This window comes from Vipera ursinii (genome assembly GCF_947247035.1).
Source record: "Vipera ursinii genome assembly, chromosome: 3".
NCBI classification, from domain to species: domain Eukaryota; kingdom Metazoa; phylum Chordata; class Lepidosauria; order Squamata; family Viperidae; genus Vipera; species Vipera ursinii.
In genome coordinates, this window is record NC_139516.1 from 109,060,571 (window position 1) to 109,086,540 (window position 25,970).

General features: G+C 45.1%; 1 protein-coding gene across 1 annotated transcript in view; it reads left to right on the plus strand.

Annotated features, from left to right (window-relative positions):
• The first annotated feature begins 5,744 nt into the window (after positions 1 to 5,744).
• The window catches only part of LOC310638898 (centrosome-associated protein 350-like), a 101,198-nt gene continuing 80,972 nt past the window's right edge, over positions 5,745 to 25,970 (plus strand). The window contains exons 1-4 of the mRNA XM_083360260.1: positions 5,745 to 5,934; positions 12,526 to 12,611; positions 13,396 to 13,418; positions 14,186 to 14,297. Of these exons, the coding sequence (XP_083216386.1) occupies positions 12,539 to 12,611; positions 13,396 to 13,418; positions 14,186 to 14,297 (208 nt within the window). The 5' untranslated portion in view covers positions 5,745 to 5,934; positions 12,526 to 12,538. The remainder of the gene's footprint in view (positions 5,935 to 12,525; positions 12,612 to 13,395; positions 13,419 to 14,185; positions 14,298 to 25,970) is intronic.

Consider the following 25,970-nt stretch of genomic DNA (forward strand, 5'->3'; position numbering starts at 1 on the left):
GCGGATGCTCTGTCCAGGAAGCCCGAATACACCCGAATGGAAGACAAGCTTCTGCCCAGGACAGTGATCCCCGTCGAGTCTTTTGCTGCGGTGCGGGAGCCGGTTGATATACGGGCTCGGATCCGGGAGGCGCAGCAGCAGGAGGCGTGGGTGGCTCAGCGGAAGGAAGAGGTGGGGCCAGATTCGCCTTGGTCGGTCACGGATGGACTTCTGTATTATCGTGACCGGCTCTATGTTCCGGGAGGGCCACTCAGGGGACTCGTCCTCAGCCAGTGTCATGATAACCCGGCTGCGGGGCATTTTGGCCTGTTCAAGACTCTGAACCTGGTCTCCCGTACCTTCTGGTGGCCCCGAATCCGACACGATGTCCAGTCTTATGTCACCTCCTGCATCCCATGCAGGCAGGCCAAGTCAGCGACAGGGGCCCCGCCTGGTTTACTGCAGCCTTTGCCAACACCCAAGAGACCCTGGGGGGCTGTGTCCATGGACTTTCTGACGGATCTACCCCCATCCTCCGGCTTCACGACAGTGTTTGTGGTGGTGGACATGTTGACCAAGATGGCGCACTTCATCCCCTGTCGTGGCTTACCGTCAGCTCGCGCCACTAGTTGCATGTTCATCCAACAGGTGTTCCGGCTGCACGGCCTTCCCGATAGAGTCGTCTCCGATAGGGGGGCCCAGTTTACAGCCCGCTTCTGGCAGGAGTTTATGCGGGCGTTGGACATTAAGGTTTGCCTCTCGTCCGCGCATCATCCTCAAACTGACGGGGGTACCGAGAAGGTCATCGGTATCTTAGAGCAGTATCTGCGCTGCTACGTCAACCTGCAGCAGGACAATTGGGTGGAGTATTTGGCCATAGCCGAGTTTGCTTTTAACAACTCGCAGCACACCTCCACGCAGATGACACCGTTCTTGGCCAACGTGGGTTATCACCCCCGGTTTTTCCCCCTTTCTCCCGTGGACTCACCGGAGCCGGCAGCGAACGAATTCATGGCGGAGTTACAGGCGATCCATCGGTTGGTGCGACGGCAGCTGGAGAAGGCCAAGGCCGACTACAAGAGGTTCGCCGATCGGTCGAGAAGGGATACGCCTCCACTATCGGTGGGGGATCGGGTCTGGCTGTCCACCAGGAACCTACCATCCACACGGCCGGCGAGGAAGCTGGACCACCGTTACCTTGGACCGTTCCCAGTCGAGGCTGTCATCAATCCGGTCGCCTATCGTTTAACTCTGCCACGTTCCCTGCGCATGCACCCCGTCTTCCATCGGTCCTTGTTGGTCCCCGAACAACCGGCTTGTCCACTTCGCCAAGCGGAACCTCCCCCATCAGGACCTCGTGATGGAGGCAGCACCCCTGAGTACGAGGTCGCCAGCATCAGGGATTCCCGTTGGCTGAAAGGTCGCTTCCAGTACCTGATCGAGTGGAAAGGGTACGGGCCGGAGGACTTCACATGGGAAGACGCGACCGCCGTTCATGCCCCTGCGTTGGTGACTGCTTTTCACGAACAATTCCCATCCCGACCGCATCCGGATCGGCAGCCCCGGGGGAAGGGCCCTGCGGTGCGGGATAGTGTTGTGACTCAGGGCCAGCCTGTGGGTCCGGCAGCCAGCTCAGATGTCTCGGATGACTCAGATGAGGGGGAGGAGTAGTGTGTGGAAGACGAACCGGCTGATGATGGCTTGGAGGCTTCGCAGAGCCCCCAGCCGGGGCCCTCTTCTCAGCTGCGTGAGCCCGATAGTGCGGAGGATGATGACCCACAGCTGGCCCTGTTCAAGGACGCCCGACGCAGGAGGCAGTCGAGCAGGACCAAACAGAGAAAGGCTGTGGGACTCCTCGGGAGGAGGCACAGGGAGGCCACGCCCTGAACTCTAAATAAAAGGAGTGTTTGGGGAAGGGCTGGTTGCTGAAAGCAACCCTTCCGTTTGAGGATTCAAGTTCCAGTGTTTTTGTTTCTTGTTCTGTTATTTGGGTAATAAATCTTGGCAGACGCTTTCCAGCCTTAGACGCTCTCCAGTCTCTACTGTTTGAACAGGGGTTTGCCTTATTGCAAGGCCGGTAGCAGGCTGGTTCAGAACAGGTGGGGAATGGCAGAAGGTGCACAAACAGAGGGCCGTATCATCACCGGGAGTGTCATCTCCGCTCTGTGCAAGCGGTGAGACGCTCCGACCCTCTGTACTTCCCCGGAGGACCCGGGAGCAAAGGTGTGCAGCCTCCTATGCTAAGGCTGGTCTACCTGAATGCCAGGTCCGTAGCTAACAAGGCTCACCTCGTTCGTGACCTAGTGGAGAGCGAGCACGCGGACCTGGCTTGCATCACGGAAACCTGGCTGGGCTCAGAGGGTGGTGTCCCCCTGGTTGACCTCTGTCCGCCAGGTTTCCAGGTGCTGCACCAGCCTCGAACCCATGGGAGGGGCGGGGGAGTGGCAGTTATCATCAGGGAGTCCCTTAGCCCGCGAGAGACCACCGTCCCTCAGATGAGCGGGTGTGAGTCTCTCCTTCTGAGATATGGCCCAGGGGCGCAGTTGGGCCTGCTGCTGGCGTACCTACCACCTAATCGTGCAGCGGCAGCCCTGCCTGAGCTACTCGATGTCCTCTCAGGGTTGGTGGTTGAATTCCCAAAACTCATGGTCTTGGGCGACTTTAACCTACCGTCCCTGGGAGGATCGTCCGAACTGGCTCGGGAGTTCATGGCTTCCATGGCGGCCATGGACCTGTCGCAAATAATTTCTGGACCGACTCATGAGGGAGGCCACAACCCAGACTTGGTGTTCTTGTCTGGACGGTGGCGTGATGATATCGGTGGGGGTGCCACGATTGTTACGCCCCTGTCATGGACCGATCATCACCTTCTACGGCTAGACTTCCCCTTTGCCACTCCCCGCCGTGGGTGCACGGTGCCAACCAGATGGTACCGCCCTAGGCGCCTAATGGACCCTGATAGGTTCCAGGCAGCGCTTGGGGACGCACATGCACTCCCTGCTCACAGCTCGGCGGATGCCTTAGTGGAAGCCTGGGAAAAGGCAGCCACGGAGGCTCTGGACCGAGTTGTACCCCTGCGGCCTCTGACCCGGCGCAGATCCCAGCGAGCCCCATGGTTCACCGCGGAGCTCCGGGAGATGAAGCATCGGAGACGGGGCCTAGAGAGCCGTTGGAGATCCAGTCGATCCGAATCCGACCGATTGCGATTAAGAATCCTCACCAGGTCTTATCTCGCTGCGATAAGGGTGGCAAAATCCAACTACTTTTCCACCCTCATCGCGTCCGCAGATAATCGCCCGGCTGCCTTGTTCAGGGTGACTCGCTCCCTACTGAACCAAGAGGTGAGGGAGGAACCCTTGCAGGGCCGAGCCGAGGAATTCGGTCAATATCTGCTGGATAAAATTGCTCGGATTCGAACCGGCCTGGACTCCAACTGGGCTGAGTTGGAAGAACAAGACATGGACAGTCTTGTCGACGTCATCTGGGAGGAATTTGATCCTGTGACTCCTAAGGAAGTGGACAGGATTATGAGGAGGTTGAGCTCCTCCACATGCTTACTGGACCCGTGCCCTTCCTGGCTGGCTTATGCGGCTCGAGAGGGGACACGAGGCTGGTTCCTGGCGGTCATCTCTGCTTCTCTGAGTGAGGGTCACTTCCCCACCGCCTTGAAGGAGGCGGTGGTGAGACCTCTCCTCAAGAAGCCCACCTTAGACCCATCCTCATTGAATAACTTTTGTCCAGTCTCCAATCTTCGCTTCCTTGCGAAGGTTGTTGAGAGCGTGGTGGCGCACCAACTTCCTCAGGTCCTGGATGAAGCGGTTTATCTAGACCCGTGCCAATCGGGCTTCAGGCCGGGCTACAGCACGGAGACGGCATTGGTCACTCTGATGAATGATCTCTGGAGAGCCCGGGACAGGGGCCATTCCTCTGTCCTAGTCTTATTAGACCTTTCGGCGGCTTTCGATACCATCGACCATGGTATCTTGCTGCGGTGCCTCAGGGGACTGGGAGGCACGGTTCTGCGTTGGTTCTCCTCCTTTCTCCAGGGTCACTCGCAGTCGGTGCTGGCAGGGGGACAGAGGTCGACTCCGAGGCCACTCGTTTGCGGAGTCCCTCAGGGGTCGGTCCTCTCGCCTCTCCTGTTCAACATCTACATGAAACCGCTGGGTGAGATCATTCGTAGCTTTGGAGTAGGGTACCATCAGTATGCTGATGACACCCAGCTTTTCATCTCAACTCCAAACAACATCAGTGATGCCCTCAATGTGATGTCCCGCTGCCTGAAAGCGGTCCGGGAATGGATGGGGAGGAACAGGCTTCAACTGAACCTGGACAAGACTGAATGGCTGTACGTACCGGCAAGCCAGGTTACTCAGAGCATCCCATCCCTTAACATCGGGGATGAGTTACTACCCCCTGTTGATAGGGCCCGCAACCTGGGTGTCCTCCTAGACTCGCAGCTCTCCTTGGAAGATCACATAGGAGCTGTGACCAAGGGGGCCTTCTCCCGGGTTCGACTGGTGCGCCAACTACGGCCTTATCTGGACCTGGATGCCTTACGTACAGTAACCCATGCCCTTGTGACCTCTCGCCTAGACTACTGAAACGCTCTCTACATGGGGCTGCCCTTGAGATCCACTCGGAAGCTTCAACTGGTGCAAAGTGCAGCGGCACGGACACTTTTGGGAGCTTCCCGATACTCCCATATCACACCTCTCCTCTGTGCGCTGCACTGGCTTCCAGTTGCCTTCCGGGTGAAGTTGAAGGTGCTAACAATGACATACAAAGCCCTACATGGCATGGGTCCGGACTACCTACGGGAGCACCTTCTGCCAATGTCAACACCCCACTGCCCTGTGCGCTCCCACAGAGAGGGTCTCCTCAGGGTGCCACCGCTCAAGGAATGTCGGCTGGTGGCCCCCAGGGGGAGGGCATTCTCAGTGGGTGCGCCAGCCCTCTGGAACTGCTTACCAACTGAAATCCGGATGGCCCCCGACCTCCGCACCTTCCGGCGCAACTTGAAGACTCACCTATTCCAGGAGTCCGGCCTGGCCTGATAGCTCTTATTGGGGTCCCAGTTTGTTTTGTTTTGTTTATTGTTTTTCAGTACTGTTCATTATGTTTGCCTACCTTACTCTGTACACCGCCCCGAGTCCCTCGGGAGAAGGGTGATTTATAAAAACAAACAAATAAATAAAATAAATAAATCTCTGAATTCGGTGATATTTTAAAGTCATAAACTGACTTAATTACAATTCAATTTAAAAATAAATCTTAATTACTTTTTACAGAAAACAAGATTCAAAAGATTCAACAGAATTTTTTTTAATCGAAGAGTTGATAATCATGTTGTACCCCTTTTATAGTAATCCATATACCGAGATGCACCCCACCGATCCCACATTGACACATTCCTTTGCTGTTTCATTTTTCTAAGGAAACCCTGGCCGGTAGGGACAATGGCATCAAAGTGATGGAACCAGGCATTTCTTCTTTCAGTGAATCTTTAATATTCCCCTACTTTCAACCACAAACCAACGTATAGGTTTTCCCCGCATTTCATGTCTATTTAGCGGGGGGCGGAGGAGAGAGAGAGAGAGAGAGAGATGGGCGGAGTGTATTTAACTCTACCACACTCAAGATGACCGGAGCGCACAGAAACCGACTCGTCGATAGCCATATTTGGGAGGTCTATGACTTCTCTTAGGACATATCGCGAGATTTCCAAACGCAGCTCCCGCCCTATTGAGCGCCACTGGTATTCTGAAGCTTGAGGCCCGGCGCTCGTGTCTCAGTTGGCGAGCGGGTTGTGGGCGTTTATGCCGTTAAAACGACTTGGGGGGGGCCACGCCTCCGCTTCGCCGCAGCGTTCTATTCCGAAGACTTGCGGGATGAGCCAACGACCTCGGTCGCCGCGAGGAAGGAGGAGAAGGAATGGAAGCGGCGTTGGAGCAGGTGAGGCGGCTCTCCAATTGTGGGGAGCCCTCCAGCTGAAACCCAATTGGGGGCTTATAGGGAAAGCGAGAGAAACTTGACAGGATTTCCGGCTTTCGGCTCCTGGGATTCAGAAGGGGGTGACCCGCTGGGAGGCTGTTTTCTACTAGCCCGTTTCGGAGTTTGTACCTCTTGTTCGTCCTGTGGCCGCCCCCTTTTCCGCACTCCATTCCGCTGCAGTTCGGCCTGGGTTGTCACAGCTTCTTCCTGGTTTAAAGGGAGGAAGCTCGGTTATGACTTAGATTCCCTGAATTAAAAGAAGTGCCTCCCTCCTACCTCTATTTTCAGGCCATTATACTGCAAGAATCCAGAATGAGCTAAATTTATTTGACTTCCAGAAGAGTTATGAGTCTAAACTGTATGAGATATAAAGAGATGGGGAAAAAGTTATTCAGAGGGGAATGGTTCTGATAATTATTTAGAGGAACTAGCCTGAAATACAGATACTGAATGTACTTATTTTTATGCATTCCCAATAAGTGCTAATGGCACAAACTCATATGCACTTGTGCAAACTAACATAAGGAATAAGGTAAGGTTTTCTCTCCAAGGAATTTACTTCTTAGCCCTATTACATTTTAGTCTGCTTCAGCAAAAGAGACATATTACAGGCTCAGAGTCAATACAGGCAGTCCTCAACTTACAACCACAAATCAGCCCCAAATTCCTGTTATTAAGTGACACTGTTGAGTTTTGCTCCATTTTACGGCCTGTTTTGCCATAGTTGTTAAGTGAATCACTTCAGTTGTTAGATGAATCTGGCTTCCCCATTACCTTTGCTTGTCAGAAGATTGCAAAATGTGATCACATAACACTGGGACACTGCAACTGTCATAGATATGAATCAGTTGCCAAGTGTCAGATTTTTAGTCATGTGACGGGATGCTGCAATGGTCATAAATGTGAAAATAGTATAAGTCACTCTTCAATGCTGTTGTAACTTCAGATGGTCACTAAATGAACTGTTAGTTGAGTACTATCTGTAGAGTTTAACATCCTCTGTCTTTCAGTCTCCAAAATGATACAAAGAAAGTACAACTAAAGTGAGTTCTTAAGTTCTTGAAAAATGGCTTGAGATTTTCTTTATCCTTCGGTGAACACATTAACATGGTAGTGAGAATCATATTTACAACAGTTTGTTTAGTGCCTGTTCGAAGTTACAATGGCAGTGGGAAAATGGCATATGACAGTTTGAAATGTGTTTGAATATTAGTAGCTCAGGTTGGTAGTTGGGCTGGTGGTGGTGGTTTGAGCTCCGGGTTTGGCAATCTGGTTGCAAATGTTTCATCACCATTCGAGACATTGTCAATGCGCTTTGAATTGTGCTCATCTGTCAGAACACTGGCCTTTAAATACCTTTTTGACAGCTTTCCACACTTGCAACTGTAGCAGCTTCACCATCCTCACAAGATCAAAATTAAGATGCTTGGCAACTGGCATGTATTTATGATAGTTGCTGCGTTCGGAGTTATGTATCAATTTTGCAACCTTCTGACAAAGAAGGTCGATGGGGAAGCCAGTTTCACTTAACAGCCATGTTACTAACTTAACAACTTGTTAACAACTTGTTACTAACTTAACAAATTGTTAACAATTCATTAACAACCATGGCAAGAATGGTTGTAAAATGATGCAAAGCTCACTTAAACAAATGTTTCATTTAGCAACAGAAATTTTGGGCTCAATTGTGGTCATAGGTTGAGGACTCTATATTCAGCTCATAGGGAAAGTAGAAATACATTATGGGCAGCCTACTCACAGAAAGAAGGCAGGATATTTCCCCATGCCCCATAGGACGGGCAGCCCTGTTAGGAGGTAGCAGGTGACATCTGTTGTTGCATGCTATGTTTGAACATGGGGATTATTTGTAATTGTCTCACCTAATAGCTGTAGACCTATTTTCCATGTTTATCTAATTCATACCATATTTTGGAGCAGTGAATTTCATAAATCATGTGGTACAAAAGTTATCCATTTGTATGTGTTCAATTGGCTAATACATTTCATTGGATGATTGTGTCAAAAGCTATTTGCTAATCAATATTATCTGTTGTATCATGCTGCCAGGATACCTTTATTTCTCTTTGAAAATTCTAAATGGTTGGGGAGAAAGTATCCCATAGAATGGATGTTATAGAATATAATGAGAAATGTTACACTGGATGCATAGTGTTAATTTGCAGAAAGCTGTAAACTAGCCAAATATAGGAATCATTAATAAAAGGTATTTTCAAAAATGTGGCTATGGCTCTGGGTTTGCTGAAAATTAAAAGGTGTTTTGTAGAGAGGATTTTGTGGTAAAAATCCAAGTAAGAATCAATCTCATCTCTAAGGTTTTCTTTTCTTTTCTTTAAAAATAAATTCCTAGCTTTATGATTGGCTTCTCTTTAATGACTGAAAATATTTCTGCCCCCCCAAAAGTAAGTTAAAATCAAGTTGATATTAATAAACAGTCCACACTTTGAGGAAAGAAAATAAGTTCAGCAGAGACAGTATTAACAAATTCTACATTTATAAAATGAATTGTGACTTTTTAAAAATTCTTGTCTATCACTATTTTTATTTCAGGTTAGTTTTGACTGGAATACTCTATTGCTTTTGATGATGGGAGCTAGTTGTATTGTTTGAATATCACCTTAACATTTTGAGTTAAATTTCTGCTGTGAAGTTAACCAGGGATTTCTTTGAAAATGAAAAATGGGAACTTGGTCAGTGCCAAGGAAATATTGTATTAATTGCTAATCTTAGTTATCTGTTTAACAGTTGGAAAACATATGGGGATGATCTGGACAGTGATCTGGATTCAAGAGCTGAAAAATGATCTGTAATGTTTTTATATAGCATACAGTATTTCCCACTTAGCCATTTTTGGTCATGTATGATATGAACACAGTCTTAGATTCATTGATTACTCCTTTGATGTGATATATGCTATCTGCTAGAGGTGCTTCTCTGGATTCTGTGAAAGAAAGAGGGAACAAACTTTGGGGAAAAAGAATAAGTTTGACACTCAAGTTTTATATCAGGACTCAAAACAGGGACAGTAAAATCAGATTTTATTTAATTGTACGTATTGATTATCCGTGGCAGCTTTCTTTTTTCATTGTCTCATCTTTTATAAGTATTCCTTCTTTCATAAGCCAAAGCTATATTTTCTGGACAATCTTTACATTATTTCCTATCTGTATTTTTATTTAGCATGTCTTCTCTACTATGTACCCTAAGTAGACACACTTCATATATTTCTGAGTTGATAAGATGTGAGCAAATAGTACAATGCTTGCAAACTCAAAAACATAGCTTGATAATATGGTTTTAGCATACATGGGGTAAGACTGGACTTTGCAAGTAAGTCCAAAATGTGCCAAAATTGATTGGTACTCTAGCAAGTAATGTTGCATATGGCAAGTATTTTAGATAGGTATTTGACAGCCTGTACGCTTACTGGCCAATGAAAATTAAACATTGTACAGTAGTCATTTCTCAAATCCGTATGATGAGTTTATATTACTGAAAATAAAAAAATATTTTAAAAACATAGAAAACTTGTAATTTTTAATCAAGGGCAAATTTCAAAGCCTAGTTCTTTCTTGCCTCTCTTCTAGCAATTTCTCCTTTTTGTTTTAAAATCTGTTTTCCTTCCTACCACAAACAAAAGGATTGTGAGTACCGTAATCTATCCTCATAAATAAATCAGAGCATGCTTTTGCCACTTTTATGCAGATTTAAACCCAGATTTAAATGATTCAGGAAATTTGCTGCTTGACTGGTATGCAGATTATCCACAATATACTGTGAAGACAGGTTGGTTTCTTAAGACCTAATCTAACATTTCTGTCTTATTAATATAGATAAGGAAGTGAAGATACAGGTCTGGTTAAGGCTAAGGACTAACATCAAAACACGAATTGGTATGGAATATTGAAAAAAAAAGTTAGATAACTTGAATAGATGGGTTTGAACAAGATTATAGAATACAGAAAACGTCTGGACTATTTAGGATGAATGACAATGGTGATAGTTCAATGAGGATCTGTTTAGGGAAAAGTCTGTTTTAAACTTAGTCTTATATTACACAGGCAAAGTAATAATTCTAAAATTAATTTGATTGTTTATGATGAACGATTAGAATATATATAGTCCTCACTTAACAACGGTCCTGTTTAGCAACCATTTCTAATTATAATAACACTGAAAAAGTAAATTTAGGACTGGACCTCACACTTGCAACTATTGCATTGTCCCATAGTTATATGATCAGTATCTGCGTACTTTATAGCGAACTTCCAAGAAGCAGAGTCAATGGTGTATCCAGATGTAAAATTGCAAGTCACGATCATGTGATGTTTCACTTAACAAGCATGTCGCTTAGTAAATGGAATTCCATTTGTTCCATCAAAAAGTTTCAGGCAATTTTAAAAGATCTCAACAAGCACAATAGTTTTCAGCACACTATTCTTAATGAATGTGCCTACAAGTATTTTGTTTTTTGCATACTCCAGTTTGCATTTGCAAATTGTCTTCCTCTTCCTTCCCTCCACCTTTCCTCTTCCCCACCTCGGTCTATATTATATATGAGTCTCCCCAGTGATGGTGACCCTTTTGGGCTTGGCATGTCACAAATTTGGAAATACCTAACTTGACTCTGCTAGCATGTCACACACTCCCCGCCCCCCACAACAAAAGAGAAAATTCTCTTTCTCCCTTTAGGCCACCCTTAACAGTGGCACTCAGCAGCAGCTCTGAGGCTGGGCCAGGAGGACCTTGATTTCAGTCCTAGCATCATCACCGCTACTCAAAAAGGTGCATGAACTTTGGGGAATGGTATGATTGCCCAGGATCTACCACACTGCTTACCTTTTAGGCGGTGGTCTTTCTGTTAACAGCCTTTGTCATACAAGTCCTTTTTCATGAAGCGGCTTTGGAGAATGCTCTTGTGTGGCTTCTGCAGCCTTCAAAAATTATGTGAAAGGACACCCCATTCTTGTACAATTTTCTGAGGCTCCAGGGGCTGCACAGTCTTCGAAAATTATGTGAGGATGAAAATTGTTGTCAGAAGTTGGTGAACACTGCCATAAATAGTGGTGTGTCAGCTTTGACACATATGTCACAGATTTGCTTTTACAGCCATGCTATACATCTGATGAAGTGAGCTGCAGCTCATGAACGCTTATACCTTTTAATAACATTTGCTAGTTGGATTTTTGACTGCAGAAGTACAAAAATCTCCTTTGCGTCCTGAGAATTTTAGAGATTAATATGCAAAGAATTTTATTGTTTCCAGGCAAATCTTAAAAAATCTTCAGTGAGTGAAATACTCCAGATGACATTATAAATATACCCAGGAATTTTTTTAAGTAAAAGAATGGTAAGGAAAAAAACCACCCCAAAACATAGAAAAATAGTATGTTTTTTATTATGAAAGAGTCAAGTTTTATGTTGGCTAGGTCTGTTGGCAGTTTCACACTGGATATCCCAGCATACATAGATTTCCCTTCCCTGTTTGGGTAAGCTCTCTGTCAGGAAGATTTCTCTCCCATCAGTCAGTTCTCTGAGGCATGTTACTGTCCTGTTTCATTTGGATTGATTCTTCTGTTTTGTGTGCTTTTCCTTGTCTAAAATGCAGGGTAGAAAATTTGCCTTTGTCTTTCTTTGCCCTTGTTATGTTGTGCTAGTTGTCCCTTCTTCATAAATTCTGTGACCTGCTCCAATACGTCTGTTTGAAGTAGTGATTTTAGCTCTTGAAGTTTGTGTTCCACTCTTTCCTTCAGTACCTAAATTGTAAAATTATCTTGTTTTATTCTTTCATTGAGAAGACAGACCAGGTCACCTTAAACGGTCCCATTTGTTTATTAGAGCCCAGCTTTTCATAAAATCAGTAATTGGAGCATCCCTTATAAAAAGCACAAAGGTCTGCTGAATAGTAGTGGCCACTCTGCAGCTCTGCCCTAGTTTGTGACTGATGGTGTATCTAAAGCTCAGATGGGCTCACTTCCATATCCATCCAAGTTTCTGGTTACAGGTCGTCCTTGACTTGCAATCATTCGTTTAATGACTGTTCGAAGTTACAGTGGCACCCAAAAAAGTGACATATGACCATTGAAGCGATATAGCCTTCCCCTTTTTAAGCAAATAGTTCATTATATAAGAAGGTAGTCTTTTTCTTCTAAAGTATATAAATTTGTAAGTTACCATACTATTGTATTTACTAGTTTATTACATAAATGTATAAAGTAGTTTAAAAATGCTTATATAAAGTATTATATTAAAAAAATTAAAAGGTTGGTTAATGGCAGGATTATTATAAGTGAGACTTCATATAAGCAACATAATTTTGGATGCTGGGTAAAAATTGAACATTAAATATAATTTGGTTAGTGTGTACAGTTTTCACACTGAATAATCTGTTGAATTTGACTTGAAGTAAAATATTTTGCAGGTTCAGATTTAGCTTTCTATGCTAATAAACTTCAAAATAATATTGATAACTTACAAGGTATGTGTATGAATTTCTCTTAGATATTTCAGTAATCATTTATCTTTATGTTATAGGTGAAGTAATAGAATGTGGAGGAACAAAACAAATGAGTTTCCCTTACACAATCCAAAATTCCCCCAAAACAGGAATTCCACCAGAGGTACAAATTTATTTAATTTTTATCTCACTGGGTGCAAAGAATTTTATCTGACTTTCTAAATTTTAACAGAACAAAAATTTGTGTTAAACTGAAATGATATCTGTTGGGAAGAATGGTCAGATAACAAGATCTTTCTTATTCCCTAACGTCTGCTAGCAAACATTCTGGTTTCTATTTGCAAATTTGTTAGGTAAAGGTAAAGGTTCCCCCGCACATGCGTGCTAGTCGTTTCCAATTCTAGGGGCCGGTGCTCATGTCTGTTTCAAAGCCGAAGAGCTTTGTCTGAGGAAGTCTCTGTTGTCATGTGGCTGGCAAGACTAGACACCAAAGGCGCAGGGAACGGTGTTACCTTCCCACTGTACTGGTCCCTATTTTTCCTACTCAACCTTGGCATTTTCTTGACCATCATCACAAAAACACTTCAGCTTGGGACAACCTTATTTTGTCTGAATCAATGCTTCTGAAACATCCATATCTCAGTTTTGATGTAAACCACCTGAAACAAACTGTTTTATATACAAAATCATTTTGTTCGTGAACCATTTTGTTTTGCCCTCGATTGGGTTCATACAACATAGTAACCCCAAATCAGATAAACCTACATTATGGTTTATTGTGATGTGCAAATCTGGCCACAGTCAAGTAAGTATATTCAGAGAAAAAAATAATGTAAATATATTGTTTTAAATAGTATATAAAACTTATTGAACCTTGCAATATGTTTATCATACAGGTGATGCTTGAATTTATTTAATAAGTGCCTCTTTTCCATTTTTTTCTACAGATTTTTCACAAACAAAGGCAGCAGTAAGTAGTATTTTAGCATTGAGTTAAATTAAAAAGAAGCCATACAGGAGACTGTATTTAAAAATGAAAAATATTAAGTGTTATGCTTATCCTGGAAATGTTCTAGGACAGTAAAAGATTAAGATGCTTTTTCAGTAAAATACAATCACTATCCTCCTAAAATGCACATAGAAGTAAGCCACCCACTAGTTTGTCCTATCTGGACACTGAGCTCTTTTTTTATGATCCTAGGATTCCCAAAATTAGGAAGCTGCTGTCTTAATTCCAACAGACACTCTCTCCTCTTGTGTATACAGTTGCTGAAGTTTTTTTTCCTTTTTCTTCCTTCCTTGTTTCTGTCAGTCACCCAGATTTTAATGCTAGTTCTCTGAAAATGCAGTTGATCTGCTAAGCTAAGGCAACTCTTCTCAATTCCTAATATACAGTTTGCGTTTACAAAAAATTACTGTTAAGGAATTTGCCCAGAGTTTTCCAATATAATGAATTTGATGTGTTTGGTCTGATACATCACATTTTCATTTATCCTTCTGGTTTTCATTCATTTTCTTTTTTTCAGGATTGAAAAATGTAATATAAATTGTTTCCTGCAAAGAAAAATGTTGCATTAATGTGTTTCACAATTGTGTGAAACTATTTTTGATTGTACAAAGGTGAAATTAAAATCTGAGCTCATTTTACTTGGGTTAGGGAATGTTTTGTCCAATTTAAGTGGCAATATAACAAATTTAAAATGTTGATACCTTTCCTATCCCATTCAATCTATCTAGTTGCGGCATATGGAGAACAAATTGGAAGTAGCTCCTATTAGCATAGCCGGATTGGATTCTGTCATGGAAAAAAAGCCATCAATTAGTACTACCAGGAAAATAAGCAGGAAAGGTATGTATTAAGGGCTTTTGAAAAATGATGGTGGTGTTGCATTTTATTATTATTATTATTAATTTTATTTGTATACCGCCCTTCTCCAGAAGGACTCAGGGCGGTGAACAGGGCAATACATAAAAAATACAAGAATACAAAAATTAAAAAGAGATTAAACAAAGTACCCAATAGCATTACAACAATAAGTTAAAATACATTGAAACAATAATAAAACCCAACCCATCATCCATCAGGCCAGGCCGGCTTGTTCAAACAAGTAGGTCTTTAGATCGTGTCGGAAGGACTGAAGGTCTGACGCCATCCAGAGCTCAACCGGTAAACGGTTCCACAAATCCGGCGCACCCACAGAGAAGGATCTCCCCCTGGGGGCCACCAGACGACATTCTCTGACCGGTGGCACCCTGAGGAGGCCCTCTCTGTGGGAGCGCACTGGGCGGAGGGAAGCTGATGCCGGCAGCAGGTGATCCCTAAGGTATTCCAGACCCATGCCATGTAGGGCTTTAAAGACCATTACCAGCACCTTGAATCTCACCCGGAAGACAACTGGAAGCCAATGTAGCTCACAGAGCAGAGGTGTAACATGGGAGTATCGGGAGACTCCCAACACAACTCTCGCGGCTGTATTCTGTATCAGTTGGAGCCTCAGAGTGGTCCTCAAGGGCAGCCCCATGTAGAGAGCGTTGCAGTAGTATAAACGAGAGGTCACGAGCGCATGAGTGAACGTACGCAAGGCATCCCGGTCTAGATAGGGCTGCAACTGGCGGACCAGGCGAACCTGGGCGAAGGCCCCCCTAGTCACAGTTACTATATGATCTTCTAAAGAAAGCTGTGAATCTAGGAGGACTCCCAAGTTGTGAGCCCTATCTAAGGGGGGTAATAACTCACCCCCCCCATAGAAAGAGATGGAATATTCTGAATATCCCGAGATGCCGGTACGCACAGCCATTCAGTCTTGTCAGGGTTGAGTCGAAGCCTGTTCCTCCCCATCCAGACCCAAACCGCCTCCAGGCAACGGGACATCACGTCGAGGGCATCACTGGGGTGGTTTGGGGTCGAAATAAAAAGCTCCAAAACCACGAATGATCTCACCCAGCGGTTTCATGTAGATGTTGAACAGGAGAGGCGAGAGGACCGACCCCTGAGGAACTCCACAAGCGAGAGGCCTCGAGGTCGACTTCTGCCCCCCTGCCAACACCGACTGCGAACGTCCCAGAAGGTAGGAGGAGAACCACTGAAGAACCGTGCCTCCCACTCCCAGTCCCCTGAGACGCCGCAGCAGGATACCATGGTCGATGGTATCGAAAGCCGCTAAGAGGTCTAATAGGACTAGTGTTGTTATTAGTGTTATGCAGTGCATCATTTTAATTTAGGACGAAGTGCTTTGAGTACGGTACATAGTCATAAATCTGTTCCAGCAGTGCTTCATAAACATCCCATTATCATCCTCTCCATTCCATCACCATCACCACCCTTTTCACTCTGCATCATGAACCCTTCTACTGCAGCCCTGGATATGCTCTCGACCCCTCCATCAAATATAATCCTTGGCTGTGACAAAATTGTCTCTGTTTTATAGACCTAAGCTTTTGGGCAGCAATTACTTTAGGCCAGATATCCTGAGGATTGTTATTGTTGTTACACCATGATGGGATCTCTCAGGAACTGTCAGAACTGTTTTTGTTCTCCTTAATGAAATTGCTTTTTTAAATTCCGCTTTTTGCTTCCTCTCATTTTTTGTTTCTTCATTTTGTCATTTTGGATATTTCAGGAATAAGGATGCCTTTTGTGGTTTTTTTTTCACCATATCAATACTCTGTCTTTCTGTTATAAATTTTTGTCTATAAATCAAATTTTGTTCATTTTTTCTGGTGGTGACATATTGCAAAATTTAGTTTATTTTGTTAGGCATTTACAAAACAGATCAAAAGACATAAGTCATTAAAACTGAGACTACTATTATAAAAGAAAACAATTTGAGTAACATAGTTGTTAAAAACTGATCAGAGAGAGGTATGATTTGGTGGAGCAGTGGGCTAATGCCTCCTTAAGTAACACCAGCTGCCTGCAGTTAGTGCAGGTTCGAGTCCCACCAGGCTCAAGGTTGACTCAGCCTTCCATCCTTCCGAGGTAGGTAAAATGAGGACCCAGATTGTTGGGGGCAATAAGCTGACTTTGTAATAATGCCGCTTGGGGGGGGCGAAAGCCCTAATAAGCAGGCATATACATAGAATGAAGGCTATTGCTAAGCACATTGATTTGTGCTTTAGATTGTAAGCAGCCCTAAGTCTTAGGAGAAGGGTGGGATATAAATGGGATTAAAAAAAATTATATTTAAGATTTTACATAAAGTAATGTTGTGATTCAGGGTCAGCCTGTGGGTTCGGCAGTTGGGTCAGATGATTCAGAGGAGGAGGAGGGTGTTGGAGAGGTTGCTGAGGGTGTTGGAGAGCTTGCTGATGAGAGCCCTCAGCCAGGCCCCTCCCACCTGGTTACGACGCAGACCCAGCTGTGTGAGCCTGACAGCGTGGATGAAGATGACCCACAGCTGGCCCTGTTCAAGGACGCCCGACGCAGGAGGCAGTCAATCAGGAGTAAACAGAGGAAGGCAATGGGGCACCTCGGAATGAGGTAGAGAGAAGCCACGCCCTGAACTGTTTAAAAGGGGAATGCGTGGAAGGGCTGGTTTGCTGAAGGCAACCATTTGAATAGCTCCTGTTTCATGGTTCGTGTCTTGTTTTTGCTCTGTTTGCTTTTGTGTCCATAAATTTGGCAGGCTTAGTTCCAGCCTCTTGCCTTCTTGTAAAGGGGTTGTCCCTGCCTTATCTGCAGGGCCGGTAGTAGGCTGGTACAGAACAAGTAAAAAATCTAAACAAAAAGAGAAAAATCCTAGACAAAAATTAAAAAAGATAAGCAAAGTTAAATGTCTATGGAGATTCTTAATCATCCAGGTCATAGTTACTCAAAGATGCTTTTTCACGAGCCAACTGGATTTTTTTTGTTTTTCTTTAAAGACATTTTGCTTCTCATCCAAGAAGCTTCTTCAGCTCTCCACCATCCAATCAGAACTGAAGAAGCTTCTTGGATGAGAAGCGAAACGTCTTCAAAGAAACACAAGAAAGTTCAGTTACCTTGTGAAAAAAAGTATCTTTGGGAAAAGCAAAGTTATGAAATATAATGATTTCCAACCTCTTCAGTAGATACTGTTATTAACAGAACTATCATTTCTCTTCCCTCTTAACTCTTCCAGAAATCTCTTCATCCCCTTATTTAATTTTCATCTGTTTGAATCATTAAACACATACATCATTTTATTGTTTTCTTCTTTTAGCAAAATGTTTATAGAAGATTTCTATTCTTTTAAAAATATTTTTTCTCTCCTTTTTGCCATTTCCATGACTTCTGACATTTTTTTTATTAAAAATTTTTACAATACAATTTTAAATACAAAAAACTCCCCCCTCCCCTCTCCCCAACCCTCCCGTCCCCTCCCCCCTCCCCGACTTCCCAGAGCTGAATACAGGGTATAGTGATACAAACATAAGCTAAAATATGCTAACAAACAAAAGTAAAACATTAAATTCTATCGCACTTTTACTCTCCACAGTCATAATATTAATAAAATAACAACTAATTATGCATCATAAAAATCCACTACTTATTCAAATGCTAAATGAAACTTTTTAGTTCCATATTCTGAATATATTCAATCCATCTTCTCCATTCCACGATATATCTCTGTTGCGATTGGTCTTTCAAATATGCTGAAATCTTTGCCATTTCCGCCAAGTTACCCCTGCGTTAGACAGTTAGAGCTGCTATTAAGAGTTACTTTGTAAAGCGTTTCTCCGTCCTTATTGCATGCGTGGATTGACACCTAGTGGCATTGTTTAAAGTGATCGGGCTCTCCTGGATAGATCAGGCTTGGAGGTTTATCTGCAAGGCTGCTCAGATAAATATGATGGACATCAGTCAGACAGAATTGCTTACATCTGCTCCCAGTTGAATACCAGTTGTGGGGCAGGACCTATAGGATAACTAGAGTATAGTCTTGCTTAGTTATTTGGGAGAAGTTTGAACCGGTTGAATCTGATGAAGTGGCCAGTTCTCACAATTGTGAACTTGGTTATCTGTGTACTAAATCAATGCCTTCTGGCCGACTAAGGCCTCCAGGGAGGTGATATGTGGTTGAGTTTTTGCAGAGGTACATTTTTTTGAGAGAGGGCCATCCCACCATCCCTTAAAGAGGTGGTGGTTCACCCTCTCCTCAAGTAGCTATTGCTAGACTGAACCAGACTGAACAGCTTTTACCTTTTTACGGAATGTAGTTAAAAAGATTCCAGAATATCTAGAAGAAACAGATTATCTAGACTCTTTCAGCCTGGTTTCAGGCTTTGATATGGGACCAAAACAATATTAGTTGTAGGAGGCCTTTCTGCAACTACTTCTTGTGCACCAGTTGTACCTGTCACTGGACCAAGAGACTCAGCTCATAGCCACTGATACCCTCCTCGCCTCCCATATGGATTATTGTCATGCACTCTACATAGGGCTGCCCTTAAACAGCACCCAGAAGTTAAGCTGGTTTCAGAATGGTGGCTGTGCAGGCACGTTATAGTGCTCCTTCTATCAACATACATTCCATCTCTACTCTGTGAGTTGCATTGGCTACCAGAACATTTCCAGGTTCACTTCAAGGTAGTAGTGATTCCCTATAGAACCTTTCATAGCACGGGACTGGGTTATTTGAATGATTGCCCCTCCTCTGTTGCATTTATCCAGCAGGAGAGGCGTAATCTAGGTCCTGTCTACTAGGAAATACTTTCTGCTAGGTTCAGGAAAAAAAGCCTTTTCTGTTGTGGCACCTGTTCTTTGGAATATCATTCCCTCAAGAGAGCAGATGGGCCCCAACACTGTTGGCCTTTTGCAAGGCCTTAAACGTGTGGCTTTGTGACTGGGCTTGGAAAACCGGGTGTGCAGTAGAGCCTTCTGCAGTGCTTATGTTGACTCTTGTTTGATTTTATAACTTGGCTGGGGATTGTGTTATATTGTTTTCTTATGTGGTTTTCTATGCTTTTTATATTACCGTATATTAATATTACTTTTAATGGTTGTAAGCAGCCCAGGGCCATGTACAGATAGTCCTTACAGCCATTCATTTAATGGTTACAACAGCGCTGAAAAAGCTGACCTACAACCTGTCCTCACGCTTATGACAATTGCAGCATCCCCATGGTCATAAGATCAAAATTTGGGCACTTTGCGACCAGCATGTATTTACAACAGTTGCAGTGTCCCAGGATCACATAATCACCGTTCACATCCTTCCCAAGGGACTTCCGACAAGGAAAGCCGGTGGGGGAAAGGCAGATTTGCTTAACAACGGCAAAGAGTCTCAGCAAAAATTGTAAAATTAGGTGCAACTCACTTAGTGACTACATCATTTAGCGAGGGATGTTCCATTTGTAAGTCAAGGACTTTGAGGTGGCTTTGAGATAAGCAGTGATATCAATTGAAATAATATACAAACACTGGTTTAAAAATCTACTGAAATGTATCTATTAACACTAAAAATACATTTATTTAATTCTCTGTAAATAAATGCCAATATACTTATTTTTGCTTGTTTGCTCCACAATTTTCCTGCATGGGATCAGGACGTCCTGCAGTGAGTATCTCTCTCCTAATCAGTATAGAGGCTAACTGGAGAAAGTTTTGACAGTGCTTCCGGTTGGGGAAAAGAAACATTTCCTTTCAGAGTTTTGGCCCTGCCTTGCTGCAGAGTACACACTTACTCAACCTAGAATTAACAGCCAATATTCTCCCTTCTGTTTTTCTCCCCAGTCCTTTCTTTTTACTGTCCATTTCATGATTCAGTCTTGCCACGGCCACCAAGCAAATAAGGAGCATTTTGCTGTTCAGTGGTATATCAGAAGACCACTCCAATATCTGGGGCTGAGGACTAGCTCTGTTGGTGCTCTAGTGTGCTTTTTTGTTTACTTGACATGTTAACCTCAAAATAGACAATACTTTGGCTACGCAAGCTGCACAATTCTTAGAACTACTAGAACTCCTATTGCTACTCCCTTAGGGACCTAGATGGCCAAGCATCACAAAGGATCGGTTTAGTAGTTCCAGGTCCCCTGTTTTCCTTTCCACCCTGTGCCAACTTCTGATCTCAGTTCAGGAGGAGCTAATTTCTCCGATCAGCTCACATTTTTCCTGCAAGAGGAGCATGGAAATCTTTATAGATTTACCCAATGGAATAGGACAGAGTTCCTCTCTTATTATCAATTGTCACATTTTAATTCACACTGCCCTAGGTTATCTCAACCACCTGTAGTGGGTGGCCTACCTCGATAGCACTGGTTTTGGAGAGCATAATAAAAATAAATCGGAGAAGAACAATTTAGTATGGGACTCACGTGTCCATAGCTTTGACATAAAGTATGAGGCTGAAGAAGTGGATCATATCGTCAACCTGGAGAATCCAGCAGGCATTCAGATAGCTGAGGCAGTTCCTAAAGACTACCTGAGAAGGTGGGGGCTGTTAAACACTCCCCCCCCCCGAATTCTAATAGAACATGACAGCAATTATAAATAGCAGAATAGAATTGGTCACTTCTCAAGAGATGATGGTGGCAGTTCACCTGATTAAGCCACATCAGTAACTGGGTCACATAAGAGCATATTCCAGGCTCTTTCTCCTTTATTCAAAACAACTCTTAAAGCTTTGGATTGTGACATCCTGTTTCAGGTCCTTGCCGCTCATTGCCCTGCATTCAGACCACCACCTTGACTCATGGAAATATGTTAGGAACTCTCTTGTTTTAGCCTTTTTGATTGCTTGGGCCTCTAAATGATTCCTGCTGGCAGATTGCAAACTACTCAAGTAAAAGATAGCTAAAAAAATTCTAACTCCAAGTTTTAATTACCCTCTATTAAAATATTTGTCTTATCACCACTGGTTATCTTTTCAAGATGGCAATAAAGACTCTGAGTTATTGTTCTGTTTTCTCTCTTACCTACCTTGCATAGGACAAATTGTTTCCAAGCCACAAAAATCTTAGAATGTACAATTTCAGTGCCATGAGGTTTTGTTATTAATCTGGTAACTGGCCCAGTAATGAAATGGGCTGCTCCGTTGCCTCTGCTACAAAACCCTTGGCTGGCTCATTTGGATGAATTCATAAGCTATAGTTAAAAATAGTGTTTGAGGATCCTACCAAATTAGCAACCAACAACCCTTGCACCTGACAGTTAGAGCAGGGGTGCCACCTCCAGCTGTGTATGTGAACAACTTCAGGCTGTTGCTCAAGAGTCAGAATGGAATGGAGCTATATCGGTAGGCTTAATTTCAGGAAGGCTTAATTCATGTGAAATACCAGATGATTTGCCTACAGCTATTGTCCGTCTGTGCTGCAAGATCTGATCCAACTTTGCTTGCGGGTTGATAGGAGCCTGGAATGGTCATAAAGTCCTGCTTTGTTCCATCAAGAAACGTTTAGGCCAGAAATGTTGCCTTTGTGAGCCCCTGGAAGAGAAACATTATTGTCTTACGAAGAACCCATGCAGATTCGGAGAGCCTGATTTCATTTGTCTCTGAAGAAAACTGAACCACAGACAGGTTGTCTATGCCTCTACCTCAGAGGCTAGGTCTCTTGCCTCCACATATTCATTGAAGCAATATTGCCATTCCTCTTGCCTGGGAAGCAGCACTACCCAGTCTAGATGAATTTCCCATGCTAGAAAAGGACATAGTGTCTGGCAAGCCCAAGCTATAGATTAGTTTCCAAGCCAAGACCTTGTAGTAAGTATGACTGCAGGTTTGTGGCCAGAGGAACATTGATTTAGGAGCAATCATCAGTTTCAATGACTTAATTGTACTAGAGCAGACATGTCAAAAACAAGGCCCGGGTGTGTGTGTTGATCCGGCCCACAAAGTGGTTTCATGTGGCCCGTGAAGCCATCCTGGAAACAGTGAGGGAACGGCCCCTGCTGCCTTGGCCCTGGCCCAGCCCAGCTGGGAGCCAATGTACAATTTCATGATGGTTATCTATGCTGAAACACATTCAGTCTTAGCTTCACAAGGCCGTCTGGAAACAGCGAGGGACTGGCCCCTGCCGCGTCAGCATTACCCCCTGGGCACACGCTGGGGAGGTATCACCCTTTGTGCGGAATGAAGAGATGCACCATCGCCTGGAAGTGGCCAGCACATGGGCAGGCTAGGGGCAGGCTACTTTGGGCAGGCTAGGGGCTGGGCAGCGTTGCACTTCTCTTCAGATTCGTGCCACCTGGCTCAGCATCTCAGCACTGTGAGGAAAGTGCCCTGCTGCCTGCCAAAACTGGGCAGGCTGGGGGCTGGGCAGCATTGCGCAGGTAACATCGATTCTCACGCTGCTCATGGCATCCCCTCCCCCAGAGCCCACCAAGCCGCATATGTGAAGTAGGTGAGGGCCATATGCTAGCCACTTTCAGGCGATGGTGCATTTCTTCATTCCTCACTAATGATGACACTTCCCTAGCTGCATTTCTTGCCTGTTTTTCTTCCTCCCTCACCTCAAATATTTTCCCACCATTCTGTAGTAAGGAAGGAAGGAAGGAGAGGGAGGGTCTGAGGGAACTCCTGCCTTAGTCCTGCCCTGCTGCCCTTTAACCACCCCCTTGCCCCCTCCTCCAGGCCTATCCTGGGGGGTCTCCCATCCTATTGCTTTGGATACAAAGCCAGGTCTCCTCACATGGAGAGGGATCCTCCCTCTTGACTTTGCCCTCATACCCATCATGAGCAACCTGGCTAAAGAGAACAAGCACAGCAGCAGCAGCCTTGAGGAGGAGGTAACTGCAGCTGGGCGCCCCCTTGGGAAAGTGGGGCTGGGCTTAGTGCTGTGGGTGCTTGATGGTTGGGCTGGGCATTTGACCTCCACACCACCGTCTGCCTCCCCCCCTCCCGCATGACCTGAGAGAAACAATGAGGGTCCTCCAGTGGACCATGCCTTGGCACTTGCCCTGGTCCATCTCCTTGTGTCAGAGACCCTCAGATCTGTCCCACTCCTGCCCAGGCTCCCATAGGCACCCTTGACATGAACAATGTAAAGCTGGCCATGCCCACCCAGTAGGCCACATGTACTCCAGCCACGCCCACCCAGTAGACCATGCCCACCCTGGCCACACACCCCGAGGGCAACCACAATGCTGATGCGGCCCTCAATGAATTTGAGTTTGACACCCCTGGCGTAAAGGCTGGGTGGCAGAATTAATGGGACCCGATAAAAGCTCCCACCCATCAATGGTCTCTACCCTCAACAGAGGGTCCACCGGAGTCAAGGGAATGCCAAAATGAGCCACAAAGGCCTGGTCCATAAAATTGGTCGTGGCCCCCGAATCCACAAGCGCATGCGCCTGGATCCTCCCTGGTCAGTCAGACAAAAAGACCCGAGTGTCCAAAATCAGATGGCGAGGGGGTCCAGAGTCCATGTCTGCTGTTCCTGGCGGGGATGTAGTGCGTACCCAGCCTAGGCTGCTTTCCTTGCCGGAGGTCTTTGATGCATCTGGCTACAGTCTGAGTGCGGATGGGGTCCTCATACTTGAGCCTCGTGTTGCCAGAAGCCCTGGTAATCAGTCAACAAGGGGCTGTTCTGATTCAATAACGGTGTGGCCCATCGGGCGGCAGAGCCAGAAAGAAAGCTGATTACAACCCCCCCCTAGCTCGGTCATCAGGGAAATCCTCCGGCCTCATAGACATAAACAATTGGCACTGTCCCATGAAGATCGAGAACATCTCAGGCTGTCCAGAAAACTTCTCCGGCACTGCTACCGGGCATTTCCGACGGGGAGGAGGGAGTGCAGGAGCATTCAGCAGAGCGAGTTGTGCAGACAATTGGCCTACCTGCTGTTGTAGGAGTTGATTGTCTGCCTGCAGCTGCTGCAGCTACTGCTGCTGCTGTTGTTGATCCATCTTAGGTAAAAGATGGTTTGTCTGTTGGGGTGACGAACAAGTTGTTCTGTTCCCCCCTCCCCGAGCACAGACAGACAAGCAGGCACAACTCGCAAGAGTTAATACAGGCTTTAATTAATTGCCTACTCAACGTCTTGGCAGCAACATAAGCTCGTTACCTCAAACTTCAGCTGAAATGAGATAATGTCCAAGCAAAGAGTTCATTAGCAGATGTACAGAAGCGTTGCCAAGAATGCAGACCAAGGTTTCAAACAAGAAGCAGAGTTCCCAAAGACGTGACCCGAAGTTGTTGAAACTATTGTTCGTCACAAAGTTCTGAGTGCAGCCACACCCCCTATATACCTTATGGGGTGTAGCTCAATGGGTGTGGCTCAATGACTCAGCTACTCCCTGACCCTCCTTCCCAACCTACGTTGCTGCAGACGCTTGGCCCTGCGTCTTTCTCGAGGGTCTAGCCCTGACTCATCTTCGCTAGACTGCTGCAGCTGTTCAAGCACCGGCTGCTCCTCTCGGCCTCCCGATGGAGACGGAGGCCTTGCCAGAGAGGAGCGCCCCTGAGAGGGAGGCCTTGCCAGTTCCTCCCCATCATCCTCAGAGTCCTCATCCTCAGTTAAGACACGCGCAGGAGTCGGGGCCACAACAAACACACAACACTGTGTGGAGAAAAAAAGGCACAGCACACCAACATCAAAACCTTATCCCCACTGTAAAACATGGCGGAGGGAGCATCATGGTTTGGGGCTGCTTTGCTGCCTCGGCCTGGACGGATTGTTGTCATTGATGGGAAAATGAATTCCAGAGTTTATCAGGACATTTTGCAGGAAAAAGTACGACCATCTGTTCACCAACTGAAGCTCCGCAGAGGATGGGTGATGCAACAGGACAATCACCCAAAGCATACAAGTAATTCAACAAAACAATGGCTTCAACAGAACAGAATACGCCTTCTGGAGTGGCCCAGTCAGAGTCCTGACCTCAACCCGATTGAAATGCTGTGGCATGACCTTAAGAGAGCGATTCACACCAGACATCCCAAGAATATTGCTACACTGAAACAGTTTTGTGAAGAGGAGTGGTCCAAAATTACTCCAGATCGTTGTGCAGGTCTGATCTGCAACTACAGGAAACGTTTGGTTGAGGTTATTGCTGCCAAAGGAGGGTCAACCAGTTATTAAGTCCAAAGGTTCACATACTTTTTCCACCCTGCACTGTGAATGTTTCCATCTTATGTTCAATTAAAACATGACAACAGCTAATGTTTGTGTAGTATTATTTTAAGCAGACTGTGTTTTTCTATTGTTGTAACTTACATGACATTTAGAGCGCATTTTATGGCCAATTCATGCAAAACTCCACGTAATCCCAAAGGGTTCACATACTTTCTCTTGCAACTGTAAAAGGCTGAGCATCAAAGAATTGAGGCCTTTGAACTATGGTGCTGGAGAAGACTCCTGTGAGTCCCTTGGACTGCAAGGCAATCAAACCGGTCAACCTAGAGGAGATCAATCCTGACTGCTCTTTAGAAGGCCACATCCTGAAGCTAAAACTCAAATATTTTGGCCACCTAATGAGAAGGAAGGACTCACTGGAGAAGAGCCTAATGCTGGGAAAGATTGAGGGCAATAGAAGAAGGGGACGACAGAGAATGAGGTGGCTGGATGGAGTCACTGAAGCAGTAGGCGTGAGCTTAAATGGACTCCAGAAGATGGTAGAGGACA